The sequence below is a fragment of the Lineus longissimus genome, chromosome 9 (assembly GCF_910592395.1).
Source record: "Lineus longissimus chromosome 9, tnLinLong1.2, whole genome shotgun sequence".
Taxonomy (NCBI): domain Eukaryota; kingdom Metazoa; phylum Nemertea; class Pilidiophora; order Heteronemertea; family Lineidae; genus Lineus; species Lineus longissimus.
The window spans coordinates 16,671,376-16,687,881 of NC_088316.1; the positions used below are offsets into that span (position 1 = coordinate 16,671,376).

Here is a 16,506-nt window from a genome sequence, read left to right on the forward strand (position 1 = left end):
CATGAGCCGTGGGAATCGAAAGGGCCTGGCGCCTTCGCCGTTACTTTCACGGACCATTTGCGAGTGGCTCAAGTAGGCGGCATCTTTAGCGGTTAATCCTTCATCCTGGTCATGATACGGCCCTAATGGTTTACTTAAAGGGTTATTATCCACCTGTAATAAGTAACTTTTGGCGTAAGATAGCGCGCGTCCCTCATCCGATGATGCGGGATCGGGTATAGATCCCGGCATCGATACGGGGACTGGTGGATTATCCTAATCCGATTCTAAAGGCTCGTCAGGCACTCAAGGGAAACACGACTCAAACGTACAGTTACAATAACCACCGTACTGAGCACATGACAGGCGGGTTTATTCTGAATAACCCGATGTAGACCTGCCTTAGAGAGAGACAAATCTGGTATAAATATTCGCTATTTTCAAGCATACCGACTTATCGACGATGAATATAAGTTGTTCTAAGTGAGCAACCAAAATATCAGCGCGATCGATCGAATGATGAAATTCACTAATGCTGATGAGCACAATTGTTAAATTATCATAATCCTTCATCATCCAGTTATGCATAAAAGTACATCATCGTAAATGTTGCATGCCAACCCGAGTCGAGGAGTCTGGGGATCAAGTCTTGTTTATTCGAGTAAGCCCGCACCTCGCCGCGCGGTTGTCCACACCACGTGCGGGTTATCCTTCCTTACGCCTGACTACAAAATGGAGGCGCTGCCGCATTCTTTCACTTTTCGCTTTTGGTTCTTTGGCTCCCCACACAATATTCAAATACGAGAGTACAATGTATTTCTGTGTATACCGTGATAATGATATACCCTCCCAAACATCCTGTTCCTTCAGTGGTAAGCCAAACATAACTCAGGCCGTGCGTGCGAAACAACCAAACAATACCAGCATGTATCAAAGTATCATTTTATTACCAAACATGATTATAAAATGGAACAATATACAATACGATAGATGTACAAGACATTTACACTACTTACAAAACATGATCAGACAAAAAGATGATGACAAGATCAAAATAAATTGTCTTTCTATTCTATACCAGATACGCATTCGTTGATCTTCAGATTTTTTAAAATTCGTGGGCGTAGTTAAAATCTACATGTAATGGCTCATTTTTGCTTTCAGTTGCTCTGCTTTGAAAAAACAACAACATTCCTTTGTTTGCATTTTTGATGGAATTCCTTCAGCTACAAATCGTGAACAGAATTTTTAAGCATGTAAACCTTACTCCATAATCTGATGGTATCTCCCATAAAGCCCCAAGTCTCCCTGACGTAACCTCACCGGGAATCATGGCTCCTCCTCGGAGGTACCCTAATCCAAGGGATTTTCTGGCTCTGGCAACCCCACAACAAGGATTTGTTGAAAACCCCGATCGTATCGTGAACTACGTCACGTAATCGGTGCGATTTGGGTACTTGCGTCGAGTGCTAAATAAACATAGCTTGTGCAGGGGTGGATTCTGTGCGAAAAAGGATGCAGCGTGGATGGAGTTTATGCTTTTAATTTTTTTATCGTATAGTACTCTATAGACCTGTTTGCCTGTAAAAAGTCCATGTGTTGCCTAATCCTGCACGTCGAGATAGCACGACAAAGACTCGTCACAACGAACGTCATTGAAAAACTAATTGCACTGATCGTTCCACAGGAACGGAAATGATATGTTGCGCACGCGCATTTTCAAATGTCATTGAATGTTTTTTTCTCACAGCATCCGCCTACTATGACTTCGAATTTAATTCCGCCGCCCAGACATGTTGTGGCCATCCCGTTCGCCCCTTTCCTTTCTTTTCCGATGCGTTACCGTTTCCGGTAGGCGTACTTCGGTCTTCGCCATCAGATCCGGATCCGCTGCCACTGTTGGAACTTGCTGCACAGTTTATCTATAAAGAAAAAATGGGAACTCTCTTTTAATGAATGGACATTTAGATAAAATTGGTGTATGCACAAGTCCATTACGGATGGCTTACATGTAAAATAACTCTGAAAGTTAATGAGTACGTTAGACTTTCATCGTTGCATCGACTTGCATCGTTGCTCATCGTTGCTCTCCACTATTCTAATTTGTTTTCCACCGTTGCCTCTACCCATATTGGACGCGCGTTGTAGAAGATGGATTCGAAAGGACCCGTCTTCAACCTGGCTAGTCAGGAACTGCAAGCCCGAGTTTTCAACCTGCCAACCCTTATCTGTGCTATCCACTTACCTAAAAGAAGATGCAGGTTTCGGTATGTGATTGTAATTTTTAGTGATGCAATTACATGTTTTTAAAAAATTCAGCAGGCTAACGACATTTTGTTTCGGTTGAGTGGATAGCATTTTGACTTGGATTGTATTGGGACGTTATATTTATGCAAATTACATTTGTTGGCCATTATTCACAAAAATGTTAGAGCTATCTAAATCGGATGGCCATGCTTGACATTACTTTCTTGATAACTGTTGTTATCGGTTTGAAAAAAAAAATTATCTACCTTGCTTCTGCTTCTAGGATATAACTGCTATACATATTCTTGTGGAAGCACTATGACTGCAAGCCTTTGCATAAGGAGAGAATGCACGGATGATGCCTATAGCTGTGTGGGGTTAGCAGCAGACAAGGGTTGCTGGTGATATCAAAGCCAGATCCAACACTGGCGGCCTAGCAGTGTCCTTTTTCATTTCTTCTTGAATTTGTCAAAATGAGTTATTTTTTCATCGTTCTTGAATGAGTTTGAGCAGAGTATTTTGTGTTGTTGCATATTTTGATGATATTCTGTTGCGTATGCATTTCAACATTACATGTTTTACAATTTTGAGAGACTTATCAAAAATGAGCTTGTTCGTTGTTGGGAGGCTACTAGTCAACATACTAGAATGTACATAGATGATAATGCATAAATATTACGTTCGTCACATCAATGAAAATACTACATAATGAATACATTATTGCAGTGAATCGACTATGAATCGGTAACCATAAAAATGGAAACCAAAAATATCCGGAAATAAGTCTACTTCCAATTACTCGAGCTAATGACATTCACTCCGTGATTGAAATGTTTGTTTATTTTGTGTTCATCCGCGGGGATGAATTACGTCCATTATAACCTCATATACCAAGTAATCAAAAACTTTTTAAGGTCCCTTTATTGGCTGGGATAACCTAATAGGACTCGGAACAGTATTATTCACCGGAATTTTCGCCCTGGTGGAGCAATTTTGAGATCTTTAGGGAATGCTTGTCATCGGCCGCCATCTTTACCCATCCATTTTTATGGCCATCATGGCCGTAATTGGCGGGGCTCTGGAACATGTTGACTTCCTGATCAGGAATTAATCGTGATAGTTATGTATTCGGCCACACATTGATATTAAATTAGGGATTGATTGAATCAAATTAGCCCCCACTCTGAGGACAATTGCAGGTGCGCGCACTCTATGAGAGCAATTTACGTTTATCATGGTTTTATTGAGTGGAAAATGCGGCGGCCGTTAATTCCGTGACGTCATTGGTGATTAATTAATTTTGCGACAGACGACAGACAGATCAGATGCTGCGGATACTAGTATTGTATTGTTTGATTATGATATGTTGGTTAAGTGGACAATTTCCGGATTATCTTGATTTGGAACATAAATGGTCTAGCAATGTGATGGGGATTGTCTCAAATTTTCTCAGTGGAATTGGACCTCAAGTGTTGGGGGATCGAGCCCGGGGAGAGATTATGCGAAGGAAATTATAGGCCTAACCTAGCTTTTCTTGAAGTCTAACATGCGAAGAAGAAGTTTTGGACATGCGTTTTCACAGCGAAAGGCTTGTCTACACAGCTTGTTGAACGATAACAATTATCAGTAACGACTTGAGGTGAAGGTAGGGCTAATGATATTGGCTACTTCAAAAGAGAAAAGCAGAGACACAGGCGAATAGTGGAGTAAGAATGCAACATGTCAGGTCAGAAAATAAAACTTTCAGTTTGAACTGAATAAATTCGGCAGGAAATTGAAATCGAAGTCGCGGTCTGCACCCCTGACACATCATGTTGCATGAGGTCCATGTGATTTGTCTCGAGGATTTCATTTACGCGCCCGACCCAGCAACCGCCTGCTCCGATGGAATGGTGCCACTGGTCCCCGGCCCGTCTGCTCTCTCTGAAGCTCTATTTTCTAGAGGTGCGAAGACCGCTGCGGGCGACGACACGAACGCGTGTCTTTTAACCGCCCGGATTAATTATGATTACAATATGCTGTTGATAATTTTGAAAGTTGATTCTCTATAGCAGATGCAGTTTCAGATTCTTAGTTTGGTTGAAAACGTTTAGGTTAAGAATCGTGTGCGCTAAAACATTGTCAGTTAGAAAACTTCTCATATTTAGGGAGGTATAGTGGATATAGAGGTTGTTGTTGTTAAAGAAAAAAGACCGAAAGGCCGAAATATTTATAAATACAAATTTTGGTCTACTTTCACCAGGAATTGGACCAATAACTGATTGTTTATGTTCCAAAGGTCATCTGAAATCTAATCGGCGGCTGATTATCACCAGACCGAGCCTTCCTCCCAAACTTTATCATCACGAACCCTAGCCGTCGCTACTCATACAGCCCGAGTACCCCATTCAAAACAAAGTCATCTTCGATAGTACAAAATGTAGACAATCAGTATTGGCAATCACGAAGAGGCTGATAGATGATAATTTCAGTAAGGGGGAGATAACGGCACATTAAGAGGGGCGTCTGGATAATATCCTCGCACCTTTGAGACCAATTCCGTAAAGCCCGTGATAAACGTGTCAGTGATCAGTTGGCCTCTCTATCCCGCGCGAGGGCGGGGTAACTAGGGAGGAGTTGTGGATATGTCTCGAGCAGTACGAAAATTTATCGCCTCGCGGCCATTTTTCAAATTATCAATATCTAAAAGATTTATTCAAATTAGGTGAACAATGAAGTCACGTGACGTTCAAATTAGGCAAACAGTGAGGTTGTGATGTCTGGATGGTTGTAATCAAGGTGCGGCGAGCAAGTGAGAATGTTCCTCATCTTGATTGATTACATGTAGTTTGTGAAGTTTTGATATCAATTTCAACCGGCGACCAGCTTCACAGCTTTGAGGTTGTTCACTCGGTTTCCAAGTGAATGTTGTAGAATCTGAGTGTTCTACGTCTGAAATTTTTATAACTTATGAATATAATGGCTCAATTCACAGCTTCGAAGTTTCCAAGTGAATGTTGTAAAATCTTTGCGCGCAATGACAGTGACTGTGGCAGCAGATTGGCGTTAGTTTGAAGGTTGGATAATTGTCCCGGGTATCAAAATTTACAGCAGCTTGCTCTGAGTGAAAAAGCTTGCTTCTGCTCTGGTGCATGATGAATGAATGATCGAATCATCTTCCGAAGTTCGACTGAGACTTGCATGAGATATGGCAGTCTGATGACCAGCCGTGGTAGTGACAAGATATAGCCTTATACGATTGATGAGGGAAGTTTGTAGACTGAAATTCGACTTGTTTGACATTTTTGAAAGCCGACGCCGTATATTGTACATATGTCATGATCTGTTCACACCACGTGACCGTTAAGAGTCAATGGACTGCGGGAAAACGATCTAAATGATGTCACAAAGAATAATCACTGATTCCTTTCTTGTCGTCTGAAGACCGTCGGCACCATGTTCCAAGGACGTCGTTGGCGACATTGCAACACCAGCAAGGGAATTCCATCCTCAAACCGAATACGACAATTTCTTTCTTATCGCAAAATCTTCGTGTAAGAAACCCACTCAGGACTTATTAGTAAAGAATTAATAAGTTAAAGTGGTGACAAACATTTTGGGCGCCTTTAAACGCACAGAGACGAAAATCCTGTGGCTTTTCAGGCCTTTGAACATTTATTAGTCCATGAAATGACCACGTCTTCGAAGACAAGGCGCAGCAAGGTCTATCGGGTGAGTTATGACAATGTGTTTAGATGGGATGGCACCAGTCGGCATGTTCTAGAGCAGATCTGATTGGGCTTTTGTGGCCTCTGTATACCCGCTCAGTCGGGCCCGATGCCGCGGTGAGATAGACTAATGAAGATATCGAAGACGCTCTATTGCGCTTGAATGGCCGATAATGTCGCCTTTTGCTCGGTGAAGTGTATTCTATTGTTGGGGTTATTATGCCGTGCCGCCCAAGAGCTCACCTTCTCTTTAGGCAGTCTATGGATATTCTGGCATCGTGCTTTATCTGATTTGCCCATGCAAATAACCGCTGTTTTTTCCCCTTGTTTTCTTCATTATGAAATTGAAAGCCAGAAAGAAGTGCCAGATGTAAGATTAGGTCTTCACCTCGTTTAACCTCAATGACCAACATGGAATGGACCACGTTTGCTGAGCTCATCATACATGTCATAATCGTCCTATTTTGGGCATAGGCTTAAAAGAACGAGTACACAACCGAATGTGAAAATTTATAAATACAATAAGGGCTGTACCTATTATATTTTAGCAACTGTATGATATGGATCTCTGCTACATTCAGAGACAATGTTTCAAAATGTCATGCCTCGAAATGACGCAAACCGCACATTTCTCTGCCCTTGACGAAGTTGTAGAAAGGTGCACCATTGCTTGTCACATATTAGCTCGCTAATTGGAGGCGACATGCTAACGAGCTGATCTTCATGCTACAATAATTGTCCACTTTTTGCTGAAATTGATATAACTTACACTGAGTGTAAACCATTTTCGGGCCTTTGATTTTTGCAATTCACGGAATTCTTTAAAGGAATACAATGTCATGTAACATTTTCATGCTTTTTATTTGGCGGATTACGATTTTTTTCCGCGGTTTTTCCAAGGAAAACAAATTTTCCAGGTCAATTTTTATTTTCACGAATGTAGGTTATTCTTGCCGCTGATCTGTCTGGTAGGCCTATCCCTAAAACAGCCAGCATGATAAAAGTTAAGTATTTTTATTCACATTCAGTTGGTCCATGGCAAAATTACAGGAAAATGATACAGGGAAGTATGATTTTAAATTCTCGTTTGATATAAAGTTTATCTCGTGATTGACTTGGCCCCGTCGTGTGTCAACAGATGATTGGAAAATTGGTGTTCGGTTATTTTACAACTTGCTCCAAATGAAAAATAATCTATTATGATACGTGACATTACAACTATTTTTTGGATACGTGGACACCATTGGCTACTCGGTGACAAAGCATTTTTACTGTTGGTTAACAATTTGTTTTAATCAATGTTCCTCATTATTTACCTACACAAACTTGACTAACTTTCACACGAAAGACACTTGAATACCTTATTGCAGTATAGAACATCAGTTCCCTCCGCAATTTTGCTTATTTGGTTTTGACAAAACATCTAACTTGCATCTATATGCAGACTCGGCTGAAACAGCTAAGTGAAACTGCATGGTTGTAATTAGTGACAGTCAGATGCAACCACTTGGTGCAGTGCATATGGCCTCAGCATCATTTACTAGAGTTTGTCTTAGCACTTGACCGGGTTTCCCTGATCCGTGGAGATAACATGTCATATTGTGGCGACAGAGATCCTGGGTCCCGTGGCTCTCTCACCAAGATGAAACAAGTTATCTTCGGGACAACAAGTTGTTATTCCATTTCTTTTGCTTTCAGCATGGTTTGGGTTACTTTCGTGATATTCGGTTGCTACGACGGAAGAAGTTGAATATAGAATTTTTGTTGTAAATTTTCTTTGGATTTATAATGTAAACTGGCTTGATATTTATGTATACAATGTCACGTACAATCTTTTTAAAACTATTTCTCCGGTGTGTTTATTAAGATATTAAGATTCGTCGTTTGAATTAATGAACATCCTCCGATAGCGAATGCTTCGTTTTTGTATCGAATATGAATGAAGTCAATCCTGATTTCGTAAATAGACCAATTAGATGAACTTGATTAAGCTGATTTACTGAAATGGCCATGATATCTGACTTCCTGTAATTTCACATCAGTTAAAACATGAATAAAAACTTGATTTGAGTTATTGTGTATTATATTTTATCCCCATTATATAACTAGGGTTGCAATGATTTGATGTCAATGTGCATGTAAAAGGTCGTGGCCCGACTTTTCATGTTAGGCAAGTAAAAGTGAAAATTGATGGTAAAATATAATGATATGTCGATTTTGGCAGGAAATTACATTGACTTCCTGCGCCAGTCCGTCAGGGATTTGATTCAAAATTGGCTGATTTTGAAATTATGGCTGACCTCAAAACAATCAAATAATTTGACTTGACGATGAGATTGATGACAAAACACTTAGAGCGATTACACTGGGCTGTGGCTTTGGTATGATCTATATCGATCATCTTGGAAAAAAGACTGTAAAAATCTATCAACGAGAACTACTTACCAAGTCCTCCTTCTTTCTTTCTATTTTCTTCAAAACTTCCGCTTTGAACCCTTCTGCCATTTTTGGGTCATCTTTAGATAAAACGTCCATGAGATAGCTGATATAACTCGTGGCCAACTTGAGCGTTTTGATTTTAGAGAGCTTAGTGTCTGACGGAACATTTGGAATGCAGCCACGAAGTTGTGCGAATGCGGAATTGATGCTATGTGTTCTTCTTCGTTCCTTCTTGTTGGAGTTGGGTCGGCGTTTGATGGGCATTACAGGTCCCATGCCATTGATACCGCGCCCGATGACATTAGGATCAAACTGCTGCAACGGATCAATCGGGTGGAAGTCCGTTAAAGAATTCGGCGACGGTATACCGTAGTTATAAGTGTCCATCTGGTTCATTTCTTGTCCCGTTTGTCCGTTCATTATCCAATTCTGATGGTATATGTTGCTGTCCGTGTGTTGTTCCTGGTACGACTGCTGCTGCTCGTGGTATATGTGAGGAATATCGTAGATTTCATGCGATAAATTGCCTGGGTGAAAGTTCGACTGTGGCTGATAAGAACCGACTAAATTCATCGTAACAGATGTAACAGCGTTCTCGGAACAATCAGAAATGAAAAAGTCTTCCGAGATAAACCAGTAGTGGAAGGTCGTCCTACTTTTGCTGTATCCTATACAGTGTCGAATAAAATCCGTCAAAATCTACACAATGTATTGAAAACTAACTTATATGAGTTATCACAATCTTTGCGAGCTGTCAGGAGAGGTCTTTTTTGCAAAATAACGTGACCTATTCGTTCGAATCTCATATGACTTCTGGGCCGTTTTTCCCCATGCCCGCCTTTTAAGACGCTCCGAATATCATGGGATGAGTGACGGGAGATAAACTACGGTGGTGCCACGGCGCTTACACCTCTCATCCCCTCATAAATCCTCTATCATATCTTATGGAATCTAATACACAACCGACGGACCGTATCAAAACCAATTACATGCCCCGAACGTGCGCCATTTCTCTTTTAAGCTCGTTTTCAGGACAACAAAGCTATACACTGCAGCATAACATTTCTCTACAATAAGGTGATGAGAGGCATGGGACCAAGGTAGCAATAAGTGGCAGCATCCAATTGCATTTATCTGTAAAAATCGGACCAATTGCGTACTGGCATTTTATCGGTGGGCGGAGAGATCATTTCCAATGTTTGTATACTTTATGCTTTCGTGGGTTTTATAAATATTGTTTGTAAGGTGACGTCACTGATGCCTTATTTATGGGGATACGCCGTTCGTATTAATCGTGGATCAGATATAGAGATGCAGAAATGCTGTAGTACGCTTATCATGCATTCAACTTTGATGAAACTTAGAAAATGGCCCAAAACAGTATTTGTGAACTGTCGACACAACAGCAGTAATATGAAATTTATATTCAATGCGTGGGACTAGGCAGAAGCAGAGGAGCTAATTTGGCCATCTTCAGGTGACAAATATACACAATAAGGGCCCTGGATCATGTCAGATTCAGCACTCTCCGTCGTACAATCGTGAATCATTTCGATGAACTGTGAGACGTGAGAGACCCCTATTGGCAACGCCGTCTAAGTTTATCTTGCCTGCCTAGCTGCTGCCTATATTGTCCCTTTAAGCAATTGGAAATTTTTGAATTAAACTATGTTTCAAATTTTTCACGAACGGCATAGGCCTCTAAGGTCCGCGTCAGTTTGGTGTGGGTCAACCAAGGAGCTATCGATTCTATACTTCCAAATCGGTCCAGGTACGATAATTTTGGCGACTTGGCGATGGCTCAGGGCAAATCGGCCTCTGGTAATCCGTCGGGTAATCACTCCAAAAGTGGCACTATCTTATCAATAGTGCACCACTTAAAAGGCGGTTTTTGACCTAATTGGGCGAATACAAGACGCTTAAGGAGATAATTAGCTCGGTTAATGATGCTTCGGGCGATAGTACAAGCATACAAACCGAGATCATACGGCATCGTTTATCATACTGGTTGCCGTCCAGAATATCCCTTTTGACTTTTGTCTCCAGAAGGAAAATGGCAAAACAGACCACCACAAAAGGCAAAACAGGCAGAACAGAGAGCCATTAGTCACTCAGTGCACGCTCTGGGAAGGTTTTTGAGCTTTTGAGGAATATTTGAAACTTTATGAACAGCAATTTTTCGGAAATGAAAAAATGAAATGAAAAACTACTTATAACACGATGATCATGCTTGCCCGCTTGGACTAACGCCATTTGAACTGCTTCGAAAGATTCTCTACAAGACTTGCCAACACTGACACAAAATTGATGGCAGATTTAAGTTCAATCAGAGAATCTGTGACAGAGGCAAGTTCATCTAGGTTCAAGTTTGACAAAAAATCCGGATACCCATTTCTAATCGAAAACAGTACGAAAACAAAATTCTTTGACCATGTTGCCAATAAGCATAGTGCTGCCGTCTGCCTCTTCCTCCTTGAACAATAATCCATCTCCTGTTGCAACGCGCGGTTGGCCTGCTCGTCCTGATTACCGCTGCATGCGTTGGCAGGTACATTGTGAAATAATCAAGATGACGGGTTGCCGACTGCAAGGATGAAGAAAGTCTGATACGTCACCCGACTTTTATTGTGTAATAGTTGATTATGAAAAAGGTATACAATATACGTTACCAAATTCTTTACTATTCTATCGCTGATCAACACGGCATCCATCCAAGATGATGCATCGCTGTCTTAGGGGGTTGGCGTTGAGTTGGGGGTATATTTTTCTTAGTCCAGATCCAGAAGGGATATATATCGGGGGCACGCCAAATAACCAAACGATGCCGACACGAAGTCTGCAATGCCAGTAAGAAAGAGATTCATGTAAGAGGAAAAAGAGGAGAACATGTTTGGAGAAGGCGTTCGTTGAAGCCAAGTCTGAAATGGCTACAAATGATTCATGATTAGGTAACTGAAAATTTGGTCACTGCCACGTACACTACGTAGTATGAAATGCCATTATTATTTGTAGGCTGCCCAGTTTAAATGACAATATAATCCTTTTATTTCACAGGGTTCTATACCAACAAGGTTGTTAGAATCTTATGTTATAAGAACCTCTAAGAATCTTATAAGAACCTCCAAGAATCTTATAAGAACCACTAAGAATCTTGTAAGAACCTCATAAAAATCTTCTCGGAAACATGTATTCGACCTGGGATGTTCATGTATCGGACACAGAAGGCGCCATGCCGTGGCAATGCTGGTAGATCCGATCTCGATGCGGCCGCCGCATCTTTGTCGGACCCTGTATCTTAGAACATATAACCAGTGACATTTTATATATACGTGTATATATATATACATATGATTACGACCCTAAACCAGATACAATCCGAGCAAAACTGATATTATCAAAAGTACCATTCCAGAACATTGCGGCAAACTGAGTTCATCCTACCACCTGCACTACTGATGTTTTTATAGTTCCTGTCACTACCCACGATTGATATGATCACGACAAAACGATTTATAGTAATCTGCTGAATTAAGTGGCATCATCCACAACCAGGAACGCTGGCAGCAGGTTCCGAACACCGCCTGGGCAGGCAAGCAGGGAATGACATCATCGGAACTCTGGACTACAAAACTGATCGATGACGGGAATCGTGGTATCTGGTTGTAACGCCGTCACGCTGTAACGGTATAACGTATAAATGTGTTACACTAGTGCTACAAATCATTTCGACCGGGCCATCGGGATATATGATGGTACCCATTAAATCCGTGACATATTTCTTAATGAACCAAATTAGTACTTTTATGCCGGTAGGAGGTGTTATACGTGTTGGAAGTAACTGGCCTTGGATTATGCTCGCAAAGGCGCTGGAGTTGATGGTTATTTTCTTGGCCGAATTCAGCTATGCAAAGGAACACAACTACTGTAAGTTCCCTTGAATTAGTTTTCTTAATAAAAAACACAACAAAGTATACACACAACATTCAAAAAGAAACCTCCCCGTATCAAAGTTTAAATGTGGATGCTCGAAGTTTCTATTTCATATACTTAATTCCCTGTGTTTTTCGAAGTTACCGCACTGAGCTGACGTCAGTATCCCTTTAATCTGTTCAAACTGCTTCATAGATAAATACTAGGTATACATCGGGGTTTTTTTGCTATTGGTGACATACTATGTTACTTCTTCGTGCAGGTGACATTTTTTAGAATTATTCTCCCCGCCCGCCCCGATTTTGGCCGCCACTCCGAAAAGATTTTTATTCTCAGTTTTCTATTCTTTGTCAAAAAGCTTTGTTTTTTTTGGTTTTTCTTTACCTGACAAGTCCGCAAGGTCAAGTTGTACCAAGAGCACAAAAAGACCTAAATTACGTAATATATAACGCAGTGTTTAGTATGAAATACAAATTTTATTTCCGAGCATCTGGAAGAGATACGCTTTACCTAAAGTCATCGTAAAAAGTAGTAATTTCATTTACGAATATACACGTTTTCAAGTGATAAAAACATTCATCCATTCAAAATTTCCCAATACATGTACATGAATAGTGACCGCGTCGACTGCATGGTATTCGACTGAGCCGATGTCAAATCGAAGGAAAGTTAACAACCGCTGCGTGTTTCACCAAAGTAATTAGACCATACTTGCTGAATAATTTATACAGCATTATCTATTTTCGATAAAGTTCACAGGGAGCACACAATTTTAGGACACTTGAACTTTTTGTGGGTTTGCACGGGAATGGTGCGCCGAAATCGACATAATGGGCAATGTGAAGTAGCACTTTATACATTGTACCTGTCGGCGATATTCTGATCGCGAAACATTTTAAAGTGGACTGCCGGCTTGGCTGAATTGCGCCGAAGTTTTTTACGAGATGTTGGTGTGAGAATACAAATGATTATGTTCTATACATGTACACATGTGTAGAATATTGTTCACTCAACTTGCGCTGGTTGCTGTACGAAGCTGTAATCAGACTGAGTACGGCAAATTTAACCTACTTACAAAATCTCAGATCACATTTAAAGGCAATGCAAAAAAGAAGGTATAATTGCCAATTACCTCAATGTTCTGGCACTGAACAATACGCTAGGACTCGTTCTACAGGGTGCTACTCTGCTCTATACATCATCATCAGGTGCAGCGACAAGGAGATGGTGTGAGCCTAATTTTATACCCCTCCCCTCCATGAGGAAAAGTCGTTTAACTGACTGAGAAAAAACCTGTTTCGTTTTAATATCATTCCAATATAGACTGCTATAATGTTCACGTCTAGCTCTCTGGTGCAAAGAACTCTCATTCTCGCCCTCATCGCATGACATAAGATATCATTGTACCAGTTGAGAAAACGGCAAAATTGCATGACTTCTGAGCATAATTGATACGAACTTGAGTTGAGAGTCATCGTTATTCGCATGGATTCCGACAGGCTGCGTCAATATGTATTGTAAACTGACAATATGGAATTTGTGGTATATTTGGTTGAATAAGTGCTAACGCCAAGTAGATAATGTAGCTTGCTAGTTCAGTTGTGTTGTGGATGCTCTTCAAAATATTTATGTTTTACAAATTGATTTGTTGATTGGTATAGCTCCCGACACACCCGAGGCTATCAAGTAACATCTAGTGGTCGATTTTTTCATAAGTTCATACGATCATCATTACTTGCTACATCTGACCATCCAACATGTCCAACACGCCCACCAAACCTATCTTCCTCCAAATCGCCTCTAAAAAAATCATCTTTCAGAGTTGAATTTTTTCATAAGTTCATACGATCATCATTACTTGCTACATCTGACCATCCAACATGTCCAACACGCCCACCAAACCTATCTTTCTCCTAATCGCCTCTAAAAAATCATCTTTCAGAGTTGAATTTTTTCATAAGTTCATACGATCATCATTACTTGCTACATCTGACCATCCAACATGTCCAACACGCCCACCAAACCTATCTTCCGCCCAATCGCCTCTAGCAAGATATCTGCCCTTTGAAATGAGTCCGGTCATTTCCACCAGTGGTTAGTATTTGGTAAACAAGGAATATCAATTATAGTTCTATGTTAAAAAAGATGTCGCGTAGGATGAGGTATTGGGTATGGGATTCAGCTCATATTGTGACGAGTGCGTGGTCATGGATATCCCACATGTCGTATGTACTTCTTATATCGTCAGCATCTATTAATTGTGACCATGCTTGGCCATTTTTTTAGGAAGCAGCGGCAACGGCGGAAAATCAGCGGAAACGGCAGACAAAATCGTCTTGGAATCTTGATATAACACTCCTTTTATAGTTAGTGTTAAAATGCAATAACAATATCGGTGTATACCCTTTGAACTATTCTTGCATTGTCTGTACATATTCCGAAGAATATGAAGGGTTAAAATCCGCAGGCAGTTAATATTGTTTATATTTGTAAAGACATCATCACTCCCGCTAGCTTGGCACTCGACATTTTGCATTTTCATCGCTCATGCAATGTGCATGATTATATCACACCAAACATGCCATCCATTTGCGTAAAAAAGATTATCAATTCCAATATATACACAATAGCTGCCGTATGCAGCTTTCACTACAAGCGAATGATACCATCACGCAGACAGCAATTAGCGCAGTGTATGATTATTATTGAGGAGAATGCAATGCAAAAATCAAGTGCCACCATTGCTGTTTCATGATCAGTGCATTCATGTCATTCTTTTCGTTTCGTTCCGTTCCGTTGCATGGGCATGGATAAACTTGAGTTCTTGCGATTCAATACAGCGGGGCTTGGATCGTTCTGGTATGCTGTAATATGAAACGGCTGAATAAATGTCAATAAGCTTATGTTATTGTCTTCATTTTATTACATCATTGGTTAACAAGATTGGCTTCACCACCTCTTGACAATTCGACAGACACCGACGGCATTGTTCCATAACATTTTCCTACACAAAGATTTTAGTTGTGTTATTGCAACAGTATTGAACAATAGAAAACTGGGTGAGACAACAACGCATTACTGAGTGCAGACACACATACATCGAAGGCACGATGCTTGCATACACTTTCATCGAGAACCTCCCGCAGACATTTACATTATTTCATATCCAATAAGACAGAGACAACTAAAACAACATCGTCTTGAGGCAGAATATCATGGAATAATACTTTGATGAGTTCATGCATGTACGCAACTAATGCGTTTTATGATGGGTTTCCATGGAGTTTAGGTATTATTGAAGTATATTGATATAACCCCAGTCCTATATGAGTTTGGGCTCAGACTTAACTGACATAGTATATGAAACGATTACAAAAGATGAAGCAATTGTTTAACCGCGAGACATATCATGCCAAGAAGTTTATAAGACAAGCCTGTTCATCACGTTCATACCTTGATTTTACTGCAATTTCAATAAAGTATACGATCCGACTACCTGGCCGTTGAACAGCTGGCCGAACAGACAGCATTATTGCAACAGTTCAAATAAAGATTAGTAGAATGTTCAGCAGGCTCTTCCGGTGTTATACCTCGCGTAAACTACGTAAGAGACAGCTTTGGTTTGGAGTATCACATTCAAGATGATAGAGGCTATAGTATCAGGTTATTGGTAACTACTACTTAGTTACTAGTGCAACATGATGGTTTAAGCGATCAAAGGTGCAAGGAACCTATTGGTAATTGGTAGAAAGGATCATAAAACACAATTGAACGTTTCCATTAAACATAAATATATTTCATTGTAGTGGCAATGATTACAGTACTCCACGTACTATTGATGATCCTGCAACTATCCTGCTATCTTCTTCTCCCACATTATTCATTCATAATGATACATCTCCCCTGCAATTACCAGCAGTGTAGGCCATACACTGCTGCAATTACCAAACACTACAGGCATATCTTCTATAAAGCAACCGTTTCCAATTGACGATCCGTTTCAAGGAGCAATCCCCGATACATTTGAGCTTCTTAAACTCACGTGTCTTCCAGCGGGGAAAATCTATCCAATTTACTTTTTTCCACCAAGGATTACCTGAATAAATGTTTCCACCGCATGCAATGCTGCTGTTTCTTCGCCGGCGAGTAAGTGGTTGGTGTTTTTCTTTGGCCTCTAAAAAAACTGTTACTGGCTGTTAAGCGC

The 16,506-nt window shown here is 40.5% G+C and overlaps 2 protein-coding genes across 3 annotated transcripts in view; one reads left to right on the top strand and one right to left on the bottom strand.

The window, feature by feature from the left end:
• Window positions 1-907: 907 nt before the first annotated feature.
• Window positions 908-9,266, bottom strand: LOC135493124 (heart- and neural crest derivatives-expressed protein 2-like). The gene is made up of 2 exons (XM_064780058.1): window positions 8,379-9,266; window positions 908-1,901 (listed from the first exon to the last, which is right to left on the bottom strand). Exons 1-2 carry the CDS (start codon window positions 8,943-8,945, stop codon window positions 1,740-1,742), a joined length of 729 nt encoding a protein of 242 aa, XP_064636128.1. The 5' UTR covers window positions 8,946-9,266; the 3' UTR covers window positions 908-1,739.
• A 2,753-nt stretch (window positions 9,267-12,019) lies between these two features.
• The window catches only part of LOC135493123 (uncharacterized), a 32,142-nt gene continuing 27,655 nt past the window's right edge, over window positions 12,020-16,506 (top strand). For both annotated transcript variants that reach the window (XM_064780055.1, XM_064780057.1), the window contains exon 1: window positions 12,020-12,296. In XM_064780055.1, coding sequence (XP_064636125.1) covers window positions 12,119-12,296 — 178 coding nt within the window. In that variant the 5' untranslated portion in view covers window positions 12,020-12,118. The remainder of the gene's footprint in view (window positions 12,297-16,506) is intronic.